Source organism: Canis lupus, chromosome 13, assembly GCF_003254725.2.
Source record: "Canis lupus dingo isolate Sandy chromosome 13, ASM325472v2, whole genome shotgun sequence".
In the NCBI taxonomy this organism is placed as follows: Eukaryota; Metazoa; Chordata; class Mammalia; order Carnivora; family Canidae; genus Canis; species Canis lupus.
This window is the reverse complement of record NC_064255.1, coordinates 13,248,055-13,265,776: the sequence shown is the minus strand read 5'-3', so window position 1 is coordinate 13,265,776 and position 17,722 is coordinate 13,248,055. Positions and strand designations below refer to the sequence as shown.

General features: G+C 30.1%; 1 protein-coding gene across 1 annotated transcript in view; it reads left to right on the top strand.

Moving 5' to 3' along the window:
* Positions 1-17,722, top strand: part of CSMD3 (CUB and Sushi multiple domains 3) — a 1,170,241-nt gene that overhangs the window by 470,578 nt on the left and 681,941 nt on the right. The window contains exon 8 of the mRNA XM_049093360.1: positions 12,734-12,811. Coding sequence (XP_048949317.1) covers positions 12,734-12,811 — 78 coding nt within the window. The remainder of the gene's footprint in view (positions 1-12,733; positions 12,812-17,722) is intronic.

Below are 17,722 nucleotides of genomic sequence, written 5' to 3'. Positions count from 1 at the left end.
TACCTGCTCTCTGTCCACTCCCCAGGAGATCATGTTCTCCACTTGAAATCTTCACAATGTTGATCAACTATCTCAGAGAGTATAGTAAAATTTATATTTTCAGTCTGTAAGAATGACTCTAGTGGGAATTTCCTGAGTGGAGGGGTTACCCTAGGGCAGGTGAATTTCCTGGGTCAACCTTAATGACAATAGTAAACTCTGTCAACTCTTGAGATTGACTGAGCTGATTATATTAGTACTGATCTCACTTGAAAGATCAATGACTGTATGGATAAATGATGAAAGCATTTCCTTGTCAAGTTTTAACTCACCTATTTTCATTTTTATGCTAAATTTTATACCTTGAAAGGATTTTTTTAAAGTGTGTTACCAAATAACAGAAAGGAAAAAAAAAAACATAAAAATGAGTCTCCCTTTCTTACCATGTTTCAAGTCTCTGAAAGGCTAATTGATAAATGGAAGCAAACTGGTGAAAGAAAAGATACAAAATTGAATTACCAATTCAAAACTTTTCATGATTGAATAATTAAGCATTATCTTCTACTTTATATAAATGGCAAAGTTGCATTTGCCTGCTTGAATTCCCTGGTCTTTCTTTAAGACTAAGTGATGTACTGATTTTTATGCATGTTTAGCATAAATAATGGCAGAATAGAGAATTTGTAACTCTTTTTTTTTTTTTTTTTTAAATTTTTTTAATTTTTATTTATTTATGATAGTCACAGAGAGAGAGAGGCAGAGACACAGGCAGAGGGAGAAGCAGGCTCCATGCACCGGGAGCCCGATGTGGGATTCGATCCCGGGTCTCCAGGATCATGCCCTGGGCCAAAGGCAGGCGCCAAACCACTGCGCCACCCAGGGATCCCCGAATTTGTAACTCTTAAAAAATTATGTGGCTACACATGATTCCTGTAATATACTTTCATTTCATATGTTATTGATTTTTTATGGTAGAACTTTGATATTGGTCAACTAGATATATGTTTAACAGATAGGGAATTATTAATATTTAGGTGAGTGTACTATATATAAATATTGACTTTGCATGCTTTATCAATATTTTGTCATTTTTTGTTTTTTTCATTGTTCTCTTGACTTTTTCCTAATTATGTTATTTTGTGAAAAACTGTGTTCAGTGTTGATATTTGTAGCAGTTTAAAAATCCATGTCTAGAAGTGTACATATTATTTAAATACATAATTCTTTATTATCATCCTCATTTTCTATTCCATTACCACATTTCATCACATTTGTAATATTGTCAAAACTATATTATTCATTCCAGTAAATATATTTTTACATTTCTAATTCTTTTATATTTTCTTGAGTAAGTTGCTCTTAGGGAGAAAGAAGAGAAAAAATAAAGTGTTAGAATTTACTTGGTAATAGGTTTATGTATTTTAAAAAGACGTTAGATAAAAATACTGTGAATGCCTGAAGATCTTTATGACAAAATTAAGCAATAAAAACTTATTTTTTTCACAACTGATAAATTTGCAAAGTATTGTTTTAACATTTTTATCCAATGCTATACCACAAGCCATGCTTTTTAATTATTCCTTTGCAGAGATTTTAAGAACTATTGATGACCCTTTGTTTTTGTTTTCCTTTCCGTAGATTTTGGGAGGCATATATCTTTTCCCATTAATTGGAACTATCACCTCGAAACAATGGTCTTCATAATTTTTTTCAGATTTTCCATCCCATTGTTATGCTAATCAGTAATTGTTAATCATATATCTTGGTAGCTTATTCTTTATATAACACACTATTTCTCATTTTTATAGACTGGGCAAACAAGGGAAGAAAATATATACTACATTGATTAAAAAGGAAAGCTTAAAGATTGGAGATGAAAATGGTTTTGTGTGTCACTGATTTCCCCAGTTACCTCTGAATGATGGTCACAGTTAATGTGATTATTCTGACTTAAATCTTTTCCCTTGTTAAAATATTTTGAAGGGGCTAGACTTTCTATTTGTGCTCAAAATTTGTGCCAAAGTGGACTCCTCTGCCTTTTGGAGTATGAAGAAATGGTCCTATGTTAGAGACATTTTTATCTTGTTCAGAATTATTTCAGGGCATTTTCACCCATTTTTGCAACAAGCTGCTTCCCTTGCATGTAGTTTCCTAGAGCATATGGCTGCCCTGCTGTGCACAGAGTGAAATCACACAATTAAGTTTTACGATTTTAGGAAGAGCAGAACCTCCATATATGGCAGAACACAGAACAGCATGGTATTAGGTTTGGGGTGCATTGTATATTTTTCTCTTCACAATTACATCATTTGTATTCTAAATCATGGGCTATTGCTTTTTAGTGTGGATGCTTGATTTTTCTTTGTTTAAAATATTCTTCAAATGGCATTTCTTCCTCAATATCAAGTGGGATTAAAGTGACAAATTTCTAGATTGCTTTTTCTCGAGATCACCAAGAGGTTAGAAACTTTTCATTTTTAAGTCTCACATTAATAAAAAAAAAGTTTATCAACTCTTCTGAACTTTCTATTAGAAAGGAATGTAGCCAAAGATGGTTTTACTAAAAAGATTACAGGATGATTTGAATTTCATATCAAATTGGCAGTTGGCTTGTGCTATACCTTTTTTATTCATCTGTTCACACTTTCAAAATAAAGTATTAAGATGCTTCAAGCATCTTATAGTTGGCACTATCAATAAATAATCAATATAAAAAAATAAATAAATAAATAATCAATATCTGTATTTGATATTAAGTTAATCAAGCCAATTCTACTTCACATTAAAGTAAAACAGGCTTTATATTGTTGACCACTTATATTTTATATGATAAGCTTCGCATTAAAAAATAAATGAGGATAGGATATACTAATCCCATCTATTTCTGGTTTTCTGGAATATACACTTGAGAGTTTTGATTAAATATATGGAATATGTTATTCATAGTCAGGTGGTGGTATAGACACTAGGATTGAAGTATCAGAATCAATTGAATGAACATATTTAACTAACATCTGTGTAACCTTGGGCAATCTACTCAGCACTTTACCATTTTACATCTGTGGAGAGGAGGATAATAAACCTATTTAGAGTAGATATTTTGTAGTTTAAAAAGCAGTAGGCACAGAGTGCCTGTGACTTAGATCACAATCAATAACTGATACTGCCCACTTCTGGAGCCTGTATAGGAATAAAATACACTCTAGGAATGTAAAAATTATTTAAGGTAAAGATATGTGAACAAATTAAAATAATTAACATAGAATTTTAAATCTCACAGGTAGGTTATTTTCATAGAAATAAATATAAATAGTTTAATGCAATATTGATAGAGAATTATGGTAACAATTAATATGTACAATTTTTTAACACTCTCCATACAGATTTTGTGTAGTTATACCAAAGTAATGTATTGCATTCAATCTTGGGTTTCTAGTTACCTCATATTTTTGTTTTTGCCAGTTTACCCTTAAAACAGTTACTCTCTAGTCAGAAATTCACTTATCTTTTTATCTACCCTATTCTTGTGAACTGTCTTTGTTTCTGGGACAGAGCAAAGAAGTTGCTAGAAAAGAGAGTAAATACACGACCTACATCTTCAAAACTCAAATCCCTAGGATTTAAGTAAGCAACTAATGGTAGAATTATGAGCAACAGTCACCCATATTTTTACTTAAAAATTACCTTTTGAAGTCCAAAAGTGGTTATACTTACACATGTAACACTCCTAATATGTTACATTAAGAGATGTTTAGTGCATATCTCTAATGATTTTCATGTACGAGTGGTATATCCATCAGAGTCCATTGGGAAACAGTAGAACATGGGCTAATTCAAGGAGGATTTACTTACAAAGGAATTGTTTCTAAGTGAGTGAATATAAAGAAACCACAAGGGATTGTGTTATATTGCAGAGTAGTAGCAGTTAGGACTCACCATCGCTGACACAGTGGGATGAGAGGAGGGAGATGTTGGACAGAGATGTGTATATGAGACTGGTATGAAAAAACTAGTGACCTTCAGTTAGGGTCCTAGTCAATTCTAGTCAAAGTAATGATGTGAGACCCTGCAGAATAATTATGTTCTAACTTTCCTCTCTCCTTCCATCCTGGTGGAATTCTCCAGAGAATAGGGAGTCTGTTGATAGAATCTAGTGCTTCACAAACTTAAATGTGATAAGAATCATTCTGAGGACCTTCTTAAAATTCTAATTCAATCGGTCTAGGGTGGGACTTGGTAGTTTGCTTTTCTAACAAGCCTCTAGGTAGTATCAGCTCTTCTAGACAATGCCACAGTTTATGTGGCAGGATGTAGCCTATTCAGATCAATCTTCTGCAAAAAGAACAAGGAGGAAGATAGATCTGGAAAGGCATGTAGACAATATAGAACACAGGTTATGATCATTTCTTTGCTGTCCTCAACATCATTTCTTTAGCAGCATAACTCTGGATCAAATACAACTATCACAGTTCATCTATGTTTGTTTTAAGCAGAAGCCAGGCAACGATTCCAAGGCTTCTAGTGAAAAAGTTAGGTAAAATATAATAATCTGAAATGAGAGAGATGATGACATGACATATTGTTACTTATTAAAGTAATAATATTTCCTGGATTCTTTTATTTAAAATTATTCTCTATAACAATGAAATTTTTAGTGGAAGTATATATTCCACTGCCTCAGTCTGATGATATTCATTAACTGTGGTCCCTATTATTCCAGCAGTTGTTTCTTTCTCAATTATTTTCCTATTAAGAAGGCATTATAGTATACATAAGTGATGTCTGATGTCAACTGTAAAACAAATATGAAACATAAAATTACTCCATTTATTTTGGGAAAAAATAATAAACCTGCGGGTATATATTTTATTGAGATTATTTGGGAAGTTTTTCCTAATCCTTATATTCCCTAAGGCATCCATGTGAAAACTAGGTCTATCCTAAACATCCTACTTAAAAAAGAAAAGAAAACAAATGTTATCATTTTTCATCATACTTTATAGTGAAATTATCCGTAGTAAAATTAATTTATGAAAATTATGGAGAGCAGAAAATACAAATAAAATGAATAGAAAATTATTTCTATTCAAAAGACTATATCAAGACAAAAAAGAGCCTAGGAAAAGAATGGAATGGATCTAAATATTTAATTGTAGGAGTAAAGATAAGCTAAAAAGTTCATTTGAAGCTATCAGAAAAATGAGGATTAAAACAACTAAAGGCTAAGACAGTTTTAAAAGTGTTAAACATGTCTGTGAACCACACCAATGGTGACTCTTCCCATATGGTGACTTTTATTATGCCAATTATAAGAATCCCTGAAGAGAATATAAAAAATCCCACATTTTTCTTATAATCCTGACATTTTACAGCCCGCCATAACTGTAAGACCTGTTACGCCAAGCATTGCGGGTGCATCTGCTGGTATCTTCATAAGTGTTTTGAATTCCTGAATTTGTTCCATTTCTGGGAGAGAAGAAAGCCCATATACAACTTTTAGAGTCTTTATCCAATAATTAGTTGTGTGATTTCTCAATTATTTAATCATCCATTGTCTCAAATGAAAAACAAAAGAATTGATTCAGACTTCTGAAAATTAACAAATTGATTTTATCAAGTATGAGGTTTCTTTTCTGTTCTATTTAGTTTTCCAAGTTAAAAAAATTATACTTATGTCTCAATGTGAAATGATTGAAAAATAAGATTTCAAAAGTTTAAGGTCTACGTTAATCTCATTAAAACTTTTAGACCTAATAGCTTCAGAATCTTCTTTTGTAAAAATGAAATTAGCCCCTTACAAGAATGCCTTAAATTATGCTGAATAACTATACCTATGTTCATAAGCACTAGCATGATTGCATATCTAAGGATATTTCTGTATATTTTTACTAAATTTACTATTTTGGTTAGAGGATTTAGGGATATATATATGTATATGTGTATATAATATATATATATGTATATAGGTTATGATCTTATGTATACACACTCATACAACACAAGTTAGAAATCCAGAGAAATTAGATGATTTACCTTATGTACCATCTCTACATAGTGAAAAAGACATAACACCGAATAGTTGAAAAGTTTTAGTATATTATAGTCCCAATTGTATTAGCCTCTGAAACTGATTAGATCTTAAAATTGTAACTGGTAGTAACAATGATAAAAAAACAACTAACATTTATTAAACTCTTGTGCGTTCTGATACTTGAAATTTGTTGTAGAACTTAAGCATAGTGATACAATATATAATTGTAAATTTTCTTTCCGCTAAAAATTGGACAACACATGCATTTATATTTATACATTTAATGCAAGATTAAATACTAGCCTGAAACTAGCATGGTAGCATAAATCAAAGTTTAGGACTAAAAAAATTAGAGGATATTAACTGTATTACTTAGTCCAATAATTTTGAAAGGGATAATGCATTAGATTTTAAGTAATTTCAAAATTGAATATGTATCATTTCTTACTACATTTGATTTAATTCCATCATTTCAAATTTGAGAATATTTTGAATCTTACATATACCTAATATGTAAGTCCCTACAAGTGAATTTATCGGTGCTTTTGAACATATTTAGTTGTACCACTGCCTTTTTCAGTAAATGGTGGTCAGTATTATTTCTTTTCTTTTAACATATTGTGAAATAAAATATTTTTCACAAAGATTCAGGAGCCACTTACTAGCACATTGTTAAATTTTCTATTATGCCTTTTTAGTGTATAATTCGGAAACATCATCTTATTGCAAAAAACCTCCAATCATTGTGTAAATTTATACTACAGAAACGTTTATAATGCAAAATTCTTTTCTCAGAAATTTGTATGGAGTGGTAAATCTTAAATGAAAGTTGGGTAAAGAGACACTGCAAGAATACTACCTAAGTTTTATTCTACTGTCAATATAGTTTCTTGGTCTTTCTTCTCTTCTTCTAAGGAAAATGTGGAAGGAGTGACTGATTAGCCAGCCTTCATGCTAAATATGTTCTGAAGAAGTATTTTATACTGCCAGTGTAGTATGTAGAAGACAGATGTTAAGTTTTAACGTGCTTAGGCCAGTTACATAGAACCACCATCCAAACAAAATATATCCTCTTAGCACAGTTTAATATTTTTATAATCTCTCTCTCTATTTTAAATTTGGGGATAGAATTGAATATTCCAATTACATCAGTCTTCCCTTCTCCCTTTGGTCCAAAAGTGGGCAACACATACATTATATACACTTTATGCAAGATTAAGTGCTAGCCACAAACTAGCATGGTAGCATAAATCAAAGTTTAGGACTTTAAAAAAATTAGAGGGTAAGAAACATATTACTTATTCCTAGTAATTTTCACCTAAAAATTCAAATTCTATACCTAAATACTTCAAGATACATGAATGAGTCACTTAGAAATGAATAAACAACTTATCCCATGTCTTTTGGGACCAGAACATAGGTCTCCCAATTCCTAGCCATGTGAGAGAAATGCCACAAAATAACACATCATTCTTTAACATTATATTGACCTGTAACAAACTTCCTAGCCAATGACTGATTATCTTTCTTAGTACCCAGGTAAATGAATCTGTCCATAGTGAGATGTGATATATTCTCTAAATCAAACAACCCCCACACATATTAGTTTTAATAATCAAAACAAAACCTAAAGGAATTATTTTATTAGTGTAATTTATTTACTAAGTGTAAAGATAAAGATAGAAGTGAAATTAATTCAAAATAAGAAGGAGGGCAGCCCTGGTGGTGCAGCAGTTTGGTGCCGCCTGCAGACCAGGGTGTGATCCTGGAGATCCGGGATGGAGTCCCACGTCGGGCTCCCTGCATGGAGCTTGCTTCTCCCTCTGCCTGTGTCTCTACCTCTCTCTCTCTCTGTGTCTCTCATGAATAAATAAATAAAATCTTAAAAAAAAAATAAGAAGGATTATACATCCAGTATCATGATATCAAACACACTAGAGAAGAAAGGCATTATTATACACTTGAAAAGTTAAAATGAGGCAAAAGTAACCTCCCCATTAATAAGAATTACTTACTTTCTCAAAATAAATGATTGACTTTTCTCAAAATAATCTGATTTAATCACAGTTTTAAAATGAAGCTACTGACACTTGTAAGATAAATTATTGTCAAAATAAATACTACAAATTTGGAAGATTATGATAATGAACAGAATATTGCATTTATATTTTATTGTTGTGTTAGAATATAATCTAGGTAGAAAATGAAAGGTAACAGTAAATAATGCTATTGGTCTTCTACTAGAATCCCAAAGAAATCTGAAATATTTTTTTCCAATGAAAAAATGTTCTGCTCCTTAATACTAAACATGTCTGTTTTTTTCTTCCAAAGATAATAACTGCAAAATTACAGACTGTCTTTATGTAGTAATGAAAGAGAATGAAAAATATTTTTTTAAATGCACGTATATGAGTTTTGAGTCATGTAGTGAGGAGTCTATTGATTTTCAAATAAGGATCTTCAAGACAGGAGATGTCTTATGACTTTTAAGTTTTATTTATTTATTTTTTTGACTTTTAAGTTTTAGAAGCTCAGTGATAGCGAGAACAGTTAAAGATCATCTTTTCCAAATCTCCAACTGATAGCTGAATTCCCTCTATCCCATTTGTGTGATATGGTCAGTTTCCTAACATTAAACACTGGCACCAATATTAAATCTATTACCTTACTCTTTTTTTTTAAAGATTTCATTTATTTATTCATGAGAGACACAGAGAGAGAGAGAGGCAGAGACACAGGCAGAAGGAGAAGCAGGCTCCACACAGGAAGCCTGATGTGGGACTCGATCCTTGGACCCCGGGATCACGCCTTGAACCGAAGGCAGACGCTCAATCACTGAGCCACCCAGGCGTCCCAAATCTATTACTTTCCAATCAATTTTCTCCTAGTAATACCACAGGTTCTCAGGTTACACTAATAAAGATTCTCTAATATAAAAATAAAGTCATATGATACCTGTTTCAGGCACACACACATATGTTGACATTTGAAAAAAATCAAGTTCTTTATCCATGTATGTGTATATATGGTTAATTTTAATAATAGGCATTGTAATTTAAATTAAATAAGTTCAAATAGATGACTTTGGCTGGTTAAGACGGATGTTACATGAGTTTTAAGAAATATCAATCACTATTTTTTGTTAAGTTTTAAAATGCATTTTAGAATTCAAATTGATTTTGGAGATAACACTATAATAATTGATCTGAAAAATACTGCAGTGTTATTTCCCTGCAGTGGTTTAAAACTACTTTAACAAAGATTATGGAAACAAAATGTTTTTTTTCTAGTGTCCAGGGCTTACAACTAAAAAAAAAAAAAAAAAAAAAAAAAAAAAGGTAGATTTGTTTATTGCCATAATATATTTCTTTCTCCAGACTTTTTCCATATTACAAAATATTTCTATTCTACTAAAAAAATATAAGTCAAACCAAAAAAAGCAATAAAAGTTAACAAAAATGAACAAAAACTGTTTAGCATGTGAAAAGCAGAAGAAAACAAAGAAAATAGATATTTGTGCATATGGCTATCTGTCTTGCATTTAATTAAATTAAAAATAACTATTAGAACATACATAATTTTATATATTCAAAATAGCTTTATACATGACACTACTTCTACTTGAATATTCATTCTTTTTTTTTAAGATTTTATTTATTTATTCATAAGAGGCACAGAGAGAGAGAGAGACAGAGACAGAGACAGAGACACAGGCAGAGGGAGAAGCAGGCTCCATGCAGGGAGCCGGATGTGGGACTCTATCCCAGGTCTCCAGGATCAGGCCCTGGGCCGAAGGCGGCGCTAAACCGCTAAGCCACCCGGGCTGCCCTGAATATTCATTCTTTTACCAATTTTTCCTTCCTGATTTACGATTAATAAAGGAAATCACCCTGACAAAATACTTTAATTAAATGAGCTAATATTTTTGTATTAAAATCATAAAAATATCTTAAGTATGTGCTTATTGTTTAACATAGTCTAAAGCTTTTGTGAATTTAAATTTTATATTATATTCCATTCACTCCTTTTTCTCCTCTAAAATGGATAGTCTCCTGGCCTTCCATCTTCTACATCCCTATTACATTGCAATACATTTAAAAATATAGATTTTTTCCTCAATTTAAGTTGAAAAAAAGATATTTAGAAAATAATGATAATAAATCTAGGTTCCCTTAGAACCAGGAAACTATTTAAAACTCTTTGGTCTGAGGTGATGCTTTATGAGCTGGGTATTGTTCCTGACTTCACTCAACCAAATAGTCAAGTCTAAATGTAAAGCACCTTACATAAAACTTTATAAACATAAACACACACACACATATACACACCTGTAGCTTGCTTTCTCTTTCTTTCTTTCTTTCTTTCTTTCTTTCTTTCTTTCTTTCTTTCTTTCTCTTTCTTTCTTTCTTTCTTCTTCTTTCTTTCTTTCTTCTTTCTTTCTTTCTTTCTTCTTTCCTCTTTCTTCTTCTTTTTTTTCTTTTCTTTCTTTCTTCTTTCTTTTTTTCTTTTCTTTCTTCTTTCTTTTTTTTCTTTTCTTTCTTCTTTTTTTTAATTATTTATTTATTTATTTATTTATTTATTTATTTATTTATTTACAAGAGACAGAGAGAGGCAGAGACAGGCAGAGGGAGAAGTAGGCTCTGTGCAAGGAGCTGGATTTAGGATTCTATCCCAGACCCAGGATCACGCCTGAGTCGAAGGCAGACACTTAATTGCTGAGCCACCCAGGTGTCCCACATATTGTTTTCAACATTATTTATACTTCATTACACATGATAGAGTTGAGGGTTTTTCTATTTGGTTGTTTGTTTTTACCTTCTGGAATTTACGTCTTCAATTTTGGCCTTCTGGTTTAAAATTTTCCCATGTATTTTCCTTTTATCTTTATAAAGAATTCCAGATTTGTGTTACAACTACCATGAAATCATCAAGCTTGTCTGTAATAGTTGAAGTCAGATATTATAGCACAGAGGGAAAGTAGAGCTAGAATTCCTATTTATAATTCATGTTTGGATTGGGATTATCCAGAAATATACCTCAAAATATAAAATGCATATTTTATTTAGAATAAGGAAAGCAGGAAAATTCACAAATGGCAGAATGAAATTTAGAGCAATTGAATACTCCAGTAGAACTAAACTCTGGCTTGCCATGGGAATGGAGATGTCGAAGAGAATTATAACAGAAAGTACAACTTGAGAGAGAAGAGTAGTCATTCTTTTGCTGATAAAGAATCCCAGAGCTATCAAGAGACTGAGCTGCCATCTACTCCTAGCTTCTCATTTTAAGAGAAAAGATAGATAAAAAAGCAGATTCTTATCCAAAATCACACAACTAATAATTTCTAAAAATTGGGACTCTTAAATCCAGCTCCAAAGATCACTTCCTTCTTTTTTTAAACATAGTATGTATAGATAATTCATAACTATCTATTCCAGTAAATCATCCAACCCTCTCTCTAGCTTTCTACTTTTGAGGTATTATTAAGAAACAAATCACCATAAAATATTTCAAAACCAATAAAATACCCATGACATGAACTAAGTGGGTAAAATAGCAAGTAAGAATTAGTGAAATGATCGTTTTAAACTATGTAACAAAATTCAGATTTGCTTTTTACCAAATTATGGCATAAACAAAACCTAATTTTCTAATGTAACCCCTAGCCTGTAAATCTTATAAAAATCAATATTCCTACATTGTAACTGAAGAAATTAAATATATCCCTTGTAATATTGTTCATGTTGGTTTTTTAAAAGAAAATAATAGATATTTAAATATCTCATTACATCAGGTTGCATAACTTTTTTTTTAATTAATGGAGTTTCAATTAAATAGATTTCCTTTATTTCACTTGAAGTCTTTATTGTTTATCATTCGTAAAGAGTACATAACAACTATAGTTACTCCAATAATTTATAACTAAAAAATAGTACTTTTCCTTAATTCAAAACACTCGAAAAATGTTTTTAAAACATTCCAGTTACTTCAGTTCATTTATATTTATCTATTAGGTAAATCCAGTCATATCTATCTTAATACAGTGCACAATGAAATATACCAGCTTCTTATGATATTGGCTTTCAATATTGTATCATCAAAAACACAGCAAGATATTTTAGATAAACTGATAGTTGTAATTCACTTTTATAAATTTTGTAGGCTATAAACTGACATCAATCATAATGTCAAAAGCAATGACTTTGAAAGGAAATCATTATTGGCAGAAATACTAAAATGTATTTTAAGTTTTTCCAATAGCATTTTCTTAAGGGTGTCCTCGTGTTCACTTAGGCTAAATAACCTAAAAAAAAAATCAGTTTAGGAACCTAGTTCATTAAATTCTTTCCACTTTTTAAATGTCTTGGTACTTTTATTTTTCTAGTTTAATTTTTTCATTAAATTTGATGAATTGAAGTTATATAAAGTGTTAGTATTTTGCTCTCATATAAAAACTCGCATAATATTTAAAAGCATATCCACACATATATACAGGATTCTCCTGACAGAACCCTTAATATCTTTCACAACTGCTTGGTATTTTACTACTTAGTGATTATATTGCTATATTTTCTTTTTTATTTTCTTCTGGGTACCCTATATCAGGCTTAAGAAAGCAGTTTCTGTAACTTGCATAATTCAATGCTAACAAAATTTGTTAACTTGAATTTTATTTTAAAATTGTATATCCTGATACATGTTTTTGTTTGTTTTCTTAACTAGTGAAAAAGGCCATAGATTTTAAATCTAGAGGATTTAAATTGTTTCCAGGGAAAGACAACAGCAACAAGTTTTCTATCTGTGAGTGTACTCCTTTTTTGTTACTTTCTCTAGTGCAAGAGTGAAGTTTGTGGTGTCTGTGTTGTTTGTGTGTGTTTTATAAAAATGTTTGTTTATTTACCAAATTAACTGCATTAATATCTATATAACATGCATGATTATTATTCAATATTTTCTTGTATTTAAATGTGTATTGAGTTAATGGATAATGTGGTAAACCCCCAAGCTGAGGCTGTTTCAGATGTAAAAATACTCTTTGAGTTAGTATGTTGGATAGCATTCTAGTTTTGTAATTCTAGAATGTGAGATTTTTAAAAAATGTGAGTAAAATTAAATTGGTGATTTCTTACAGGAATTTTTGTTCAACATAAATATTTTTTAGGGAAAAAATTCTTTTTATAGCAATTTTTCATTTAAGAAAAATATATGTATTCTCAATTTGAATGAACTTACTCATACCCTTTAAGTCGAGTTTTTTGTACATTAATTAGTTAACTATAGAATTAATTTTTGTTTTCTCTTGGAAATCACAAAATGTCTTGAAATACATGTATTTATGTGCTGATCAGTACACAATTTTGCTTAAGATTCAAGGATTTGTAGATTGCTGAGGTTCATCCTTGAATCTCATATTAAGAATCACTGAATTACAGTATTAATATTTATTGTGGTAAACAAACATACAATTTTTAGGCAAGCTATGCATTTTTGTATTTATGTTATAAATCAATAGCAGATTGTAGAAATTTTCTACCTGTCATTCATATATATATGTATGTATATGTATATATATGAAATATACATACATAATAAAATACATTTTATATATATGTTTTATATATATATATAAGAAATTTGGAAAGAAACCACTCATGACAGAACATTTGACTTTCTAAAATGACATTGATTGTAAATAAGTTTAAGTATTATAAATAACATATTTTAACAGAAATATATTTTGAGCATTATTATTTTTATTCAATTCCAAATAATCTGATGAAATGAGTTTATAGGTATTTCTTTAACAAATATTATTTGTTATGGTTATATCAGAAAATATTTTATCTTCGTATCTATTGACTTGTATATATAGTAGTAAATGTCAGAAATTGAACAATTAAATCAATTATCAAAAAACACCAGGGCCTATATGTTATATAACATTTTAAAGTATCATAATTTTAAAATGTGATTTTACATTTTGTTAGATCCGAGAATACTAAGCCAAAAATAACAGATATCAGTAGTAAATCATTGATCAAATTAGATTGCCTTTGTACAACACTAAACAGTTCATTTCAAAGTATTTAGCTATATAAGTATGATTTCTTGTTATTTTGAGGGGTTAAAACATATCCATGTTTAAAAGAAATAGTGTTATGGTAATATTTTCATAAATAAATCATTTGCTATATTTTGGAAAGATATTCTTCCTATAAAAGAAAATATAAAGAGAAAAAATTGTCAAATGAATATCCTGACATACCAAATTTCATCATGTCAATATGAAAAAGAAGTTATATCTTCGCAGGCTTGAATATTAGGTTTACTACCTTTTTTCTAATATTTTTTTCTGGCCAATATATTTATTTTGGAACTCTAAATAGAATTATAAACTATACTGTTTTCACCCTTTCCTCATTTTGGCTATACAGATATTATTTTATATGCTGCATGCTTTGAGTTTTCAGATGCCCTGGAAAATTCAGGCTATACTAAAAAAGCTAAGATTTATCAAAGCATTAGAATCTATGTAACTCTTTATATTTTATATATTGCCTTAGTGTACATAATTATTATTTTTATTGTTCTTGTACAGGGGTTATGAGTTTACAAAAAAGGAATTTAGACATGATAGTGTATCTGGTAGGCAAAAAAACTAATTCTTTTAAAAATATTTTATAAAGGATATTTGGGTTAAAATTGTCAGAAGAAAAGTTAATGAGGCAAAAAAAAAGTTAAACATGAAGCAAAAATGTTAACTTACTTCGTAATTTTATTTATTTATTTATTTATTTATTTATTATTTATTTATTTATTTTTATTTAATTGATGTTTGATTTACCAAGATATAGTATGACACCCAGTGCTTATCCAGTCAAGTGCCTTCCTCAGTGCACTGTCACCCAGTCACCCCATCCCCCCCACCTACCCTTCATAATTTTAAAACATAATTTGTATTTAACCATTTGTATTTTACCATTACAATTTATGTAATAGATAAAATATATTCTTTTACTTTTTTATTTTTTAATATAAACAATCACAAATAAAACAAATTATGTATTGCCAATTTCTTATACTCAAAATAACAAATCAGCGTGATATTAAATTTCACTTCACTACATTTTTTTCAAAAGATTTTTATTTATTTATTCATGAGAGACACAGAGAAAGAGAAGGAGAGACACAGGCAGAGGGAGAGGCAGGCTCCATGCAGGGAGCCTGATATGGGACTCGATCCTGGGTCTTTAGGATCACGCCCTGGGCCGAAGGCAGGCGCTAAACCACCGAGCCACCCAGGGATCCATCAAATATTTTATAATTAATTTCAAAACTTCATTCTTTGTGGTTGTTTACAGAAAATGATTATATATATTTTTAATTTTTATCAATATTACTTATCTATTAACAAGTAAATATTCAGGTCTTCATCTCTCTGACATCATTTACTCAACACAGGGCCAAATAATTTAGAAGGATATAATTTTACCTTATATAAACCTTTCAAATGGAAAAAAAAAATGCTTGTGTTTTTTGAAAAACACAGTTAATTCTGTTACAGGAACCGCCAGAAGTGAGCATAAGCGAGGGGGACATGAACTATACACGTTGCCAATATGTCTTCCCACAGCAGCACTTCTAAAGTTTAACTAGGAAACAAATTAATAAGAGATTCAGGAAAAGCGACAGCAGTGTTCGTGGGGAGCATTTGGTCGTTTAAATGTTACTTTAGTCTTTTTCTAGCTTTAATACCTGACCTCTAAAGGCCTCTATCCATCCCTTGTTGTTTTTCATCAAAAAGTGTAGATTTGTCAATAAACGGGAAAAATATTTTTTTAGTTTTAAAAATAAAAGCTTTTTTAAATTTTAAAATGTTGAACTTAGAAACCTGTGATCTTCCCAACTTTTCTACTAGGGTCTTCTAGAATATTAAGGTGGAATTATGAAGAAACTATGAGCTTCCCATAATGTATTTTTAAATTTTATTTTATCTTCAAATCCATACTTTCATTCATTTCATGTTACCCATTTATTCTATAATTCTATTTGAGCTACTTCTTCAACATTAAGAAGGTAAAATAGTGAATAAAATATAGTTTCAGCTGGCAAGGATCCACATTTTATTGAGAAGCTCAATTAAGAGGCAATTCTTTATAGAATATATATAGAATATATAGAATTCTTTTATAGAATATATAAAATAGCACTCTGTCAACATCCATGGTGTATGAGCTCAGAACAAGATCCAAAACACTGTATTTCATAAGACGGAATAAAAATGTTAAATCTGAGTCTAAGAAAGGCGACAATGTACCCGGCTGGGTGAGGTAATATGGAGGTTACTTTTATCCAGAATCTACTTGCTTTTATTTTTGAAGTAAATTATGTCCCATATAAACTCAGAAGCCTCAGAAAACGTGGTTATTCCCTTAAGATTGTCATTAGGGTTAAATGAGTTGATATATGTAAAAGATGTAGAATATTTCCTGACACATAATTATTATATCTTTATGTTGACTAAGTTTATAAAGTTTTCAAGTTAGAATATGTAAAAATATGGTAAATTAATTAAGATTCCTGTAGCATATTTATAAACCCATATAAACCCACAACTTCAGTGTGATAATAAATTATAATTCATTTGTTTTTTTTAATTCTGTAAAATTTACCCTCCCCTCCCCTAATATATCAACTTCTTTGTGGAGCAAAGAACTCATGTTGCATTAGTGAAAATAATGGACATAATAAACATCCTTAAAGATCAGAACAAAAAGAGTATTCCCAATAGTGATGCTCTTTTCAAGAAGCAGCACCCTGTCCATGTAATTAAACTCTTAAAGAATACTCATGTTCTTACCCCTCAGAAAATTACTATTCAATTTTTTAAAAAGTGAAAGTGTTAAATCTGTCAAATTGCTTAAATGGCATTATGTAGTGAAAGCAGCTATTGAATGAATACTACTAACTTCATTTAAAATTCTTGGTATCACTTGCTATGAGCAGTTTTAAATATTTTCATATTTCAGAGAAATAAGATATTATGCATTTTGTTCTTTATTTTTTAATTTTAAATGTGTTTAAAGAATATTAAATACATGTATCATGCAGAAGCTTTCCCCTTATCTGTACATTTTAAATTGGAAAGTCTTTCCCTTATTGCAGATATCCAAAAATAGTGGTTTAAAGGACACTTCCAAATTGACAAAAAATAATTTGACAATTAAAATCATAAGAAATATAATTAATTAAGTGAAAATGATAAAAACTATGGATATGCTCTGCATTTTAAGATAAAACATTTGGTAAAGAAGTGTTGAATTTTAATTTGTGATGTCATTTTGGTTTGCTGAGCTGTCTGGACAGGATGGAGGGATTAGCATTTAAAAGTAGAATTTTTTAAATCAACTGGCCAACCTAGACTAAGACATTAACAGTATGACTTTGAAAACATTTTTAACCTCTTCATGCCTTAGTTTCCTCATGTACAATAAGTATCTAATAATAGTAGCTCCCTTTAGATTTTTATGAAGTTGAAATGTGTAAAGGATATAGAATAGTTCCAGACACATAGTTCCATGTTAAGCATTAGCTATTGTTAAAATTCATGTTAACCACAGGGTTGCTGCTTGAGATAATAATGATAATAAAATGGAAGAAAATGAATTTTTGTATTATTTTTATTTTCTAATGTATTCACAGATCAGTTTT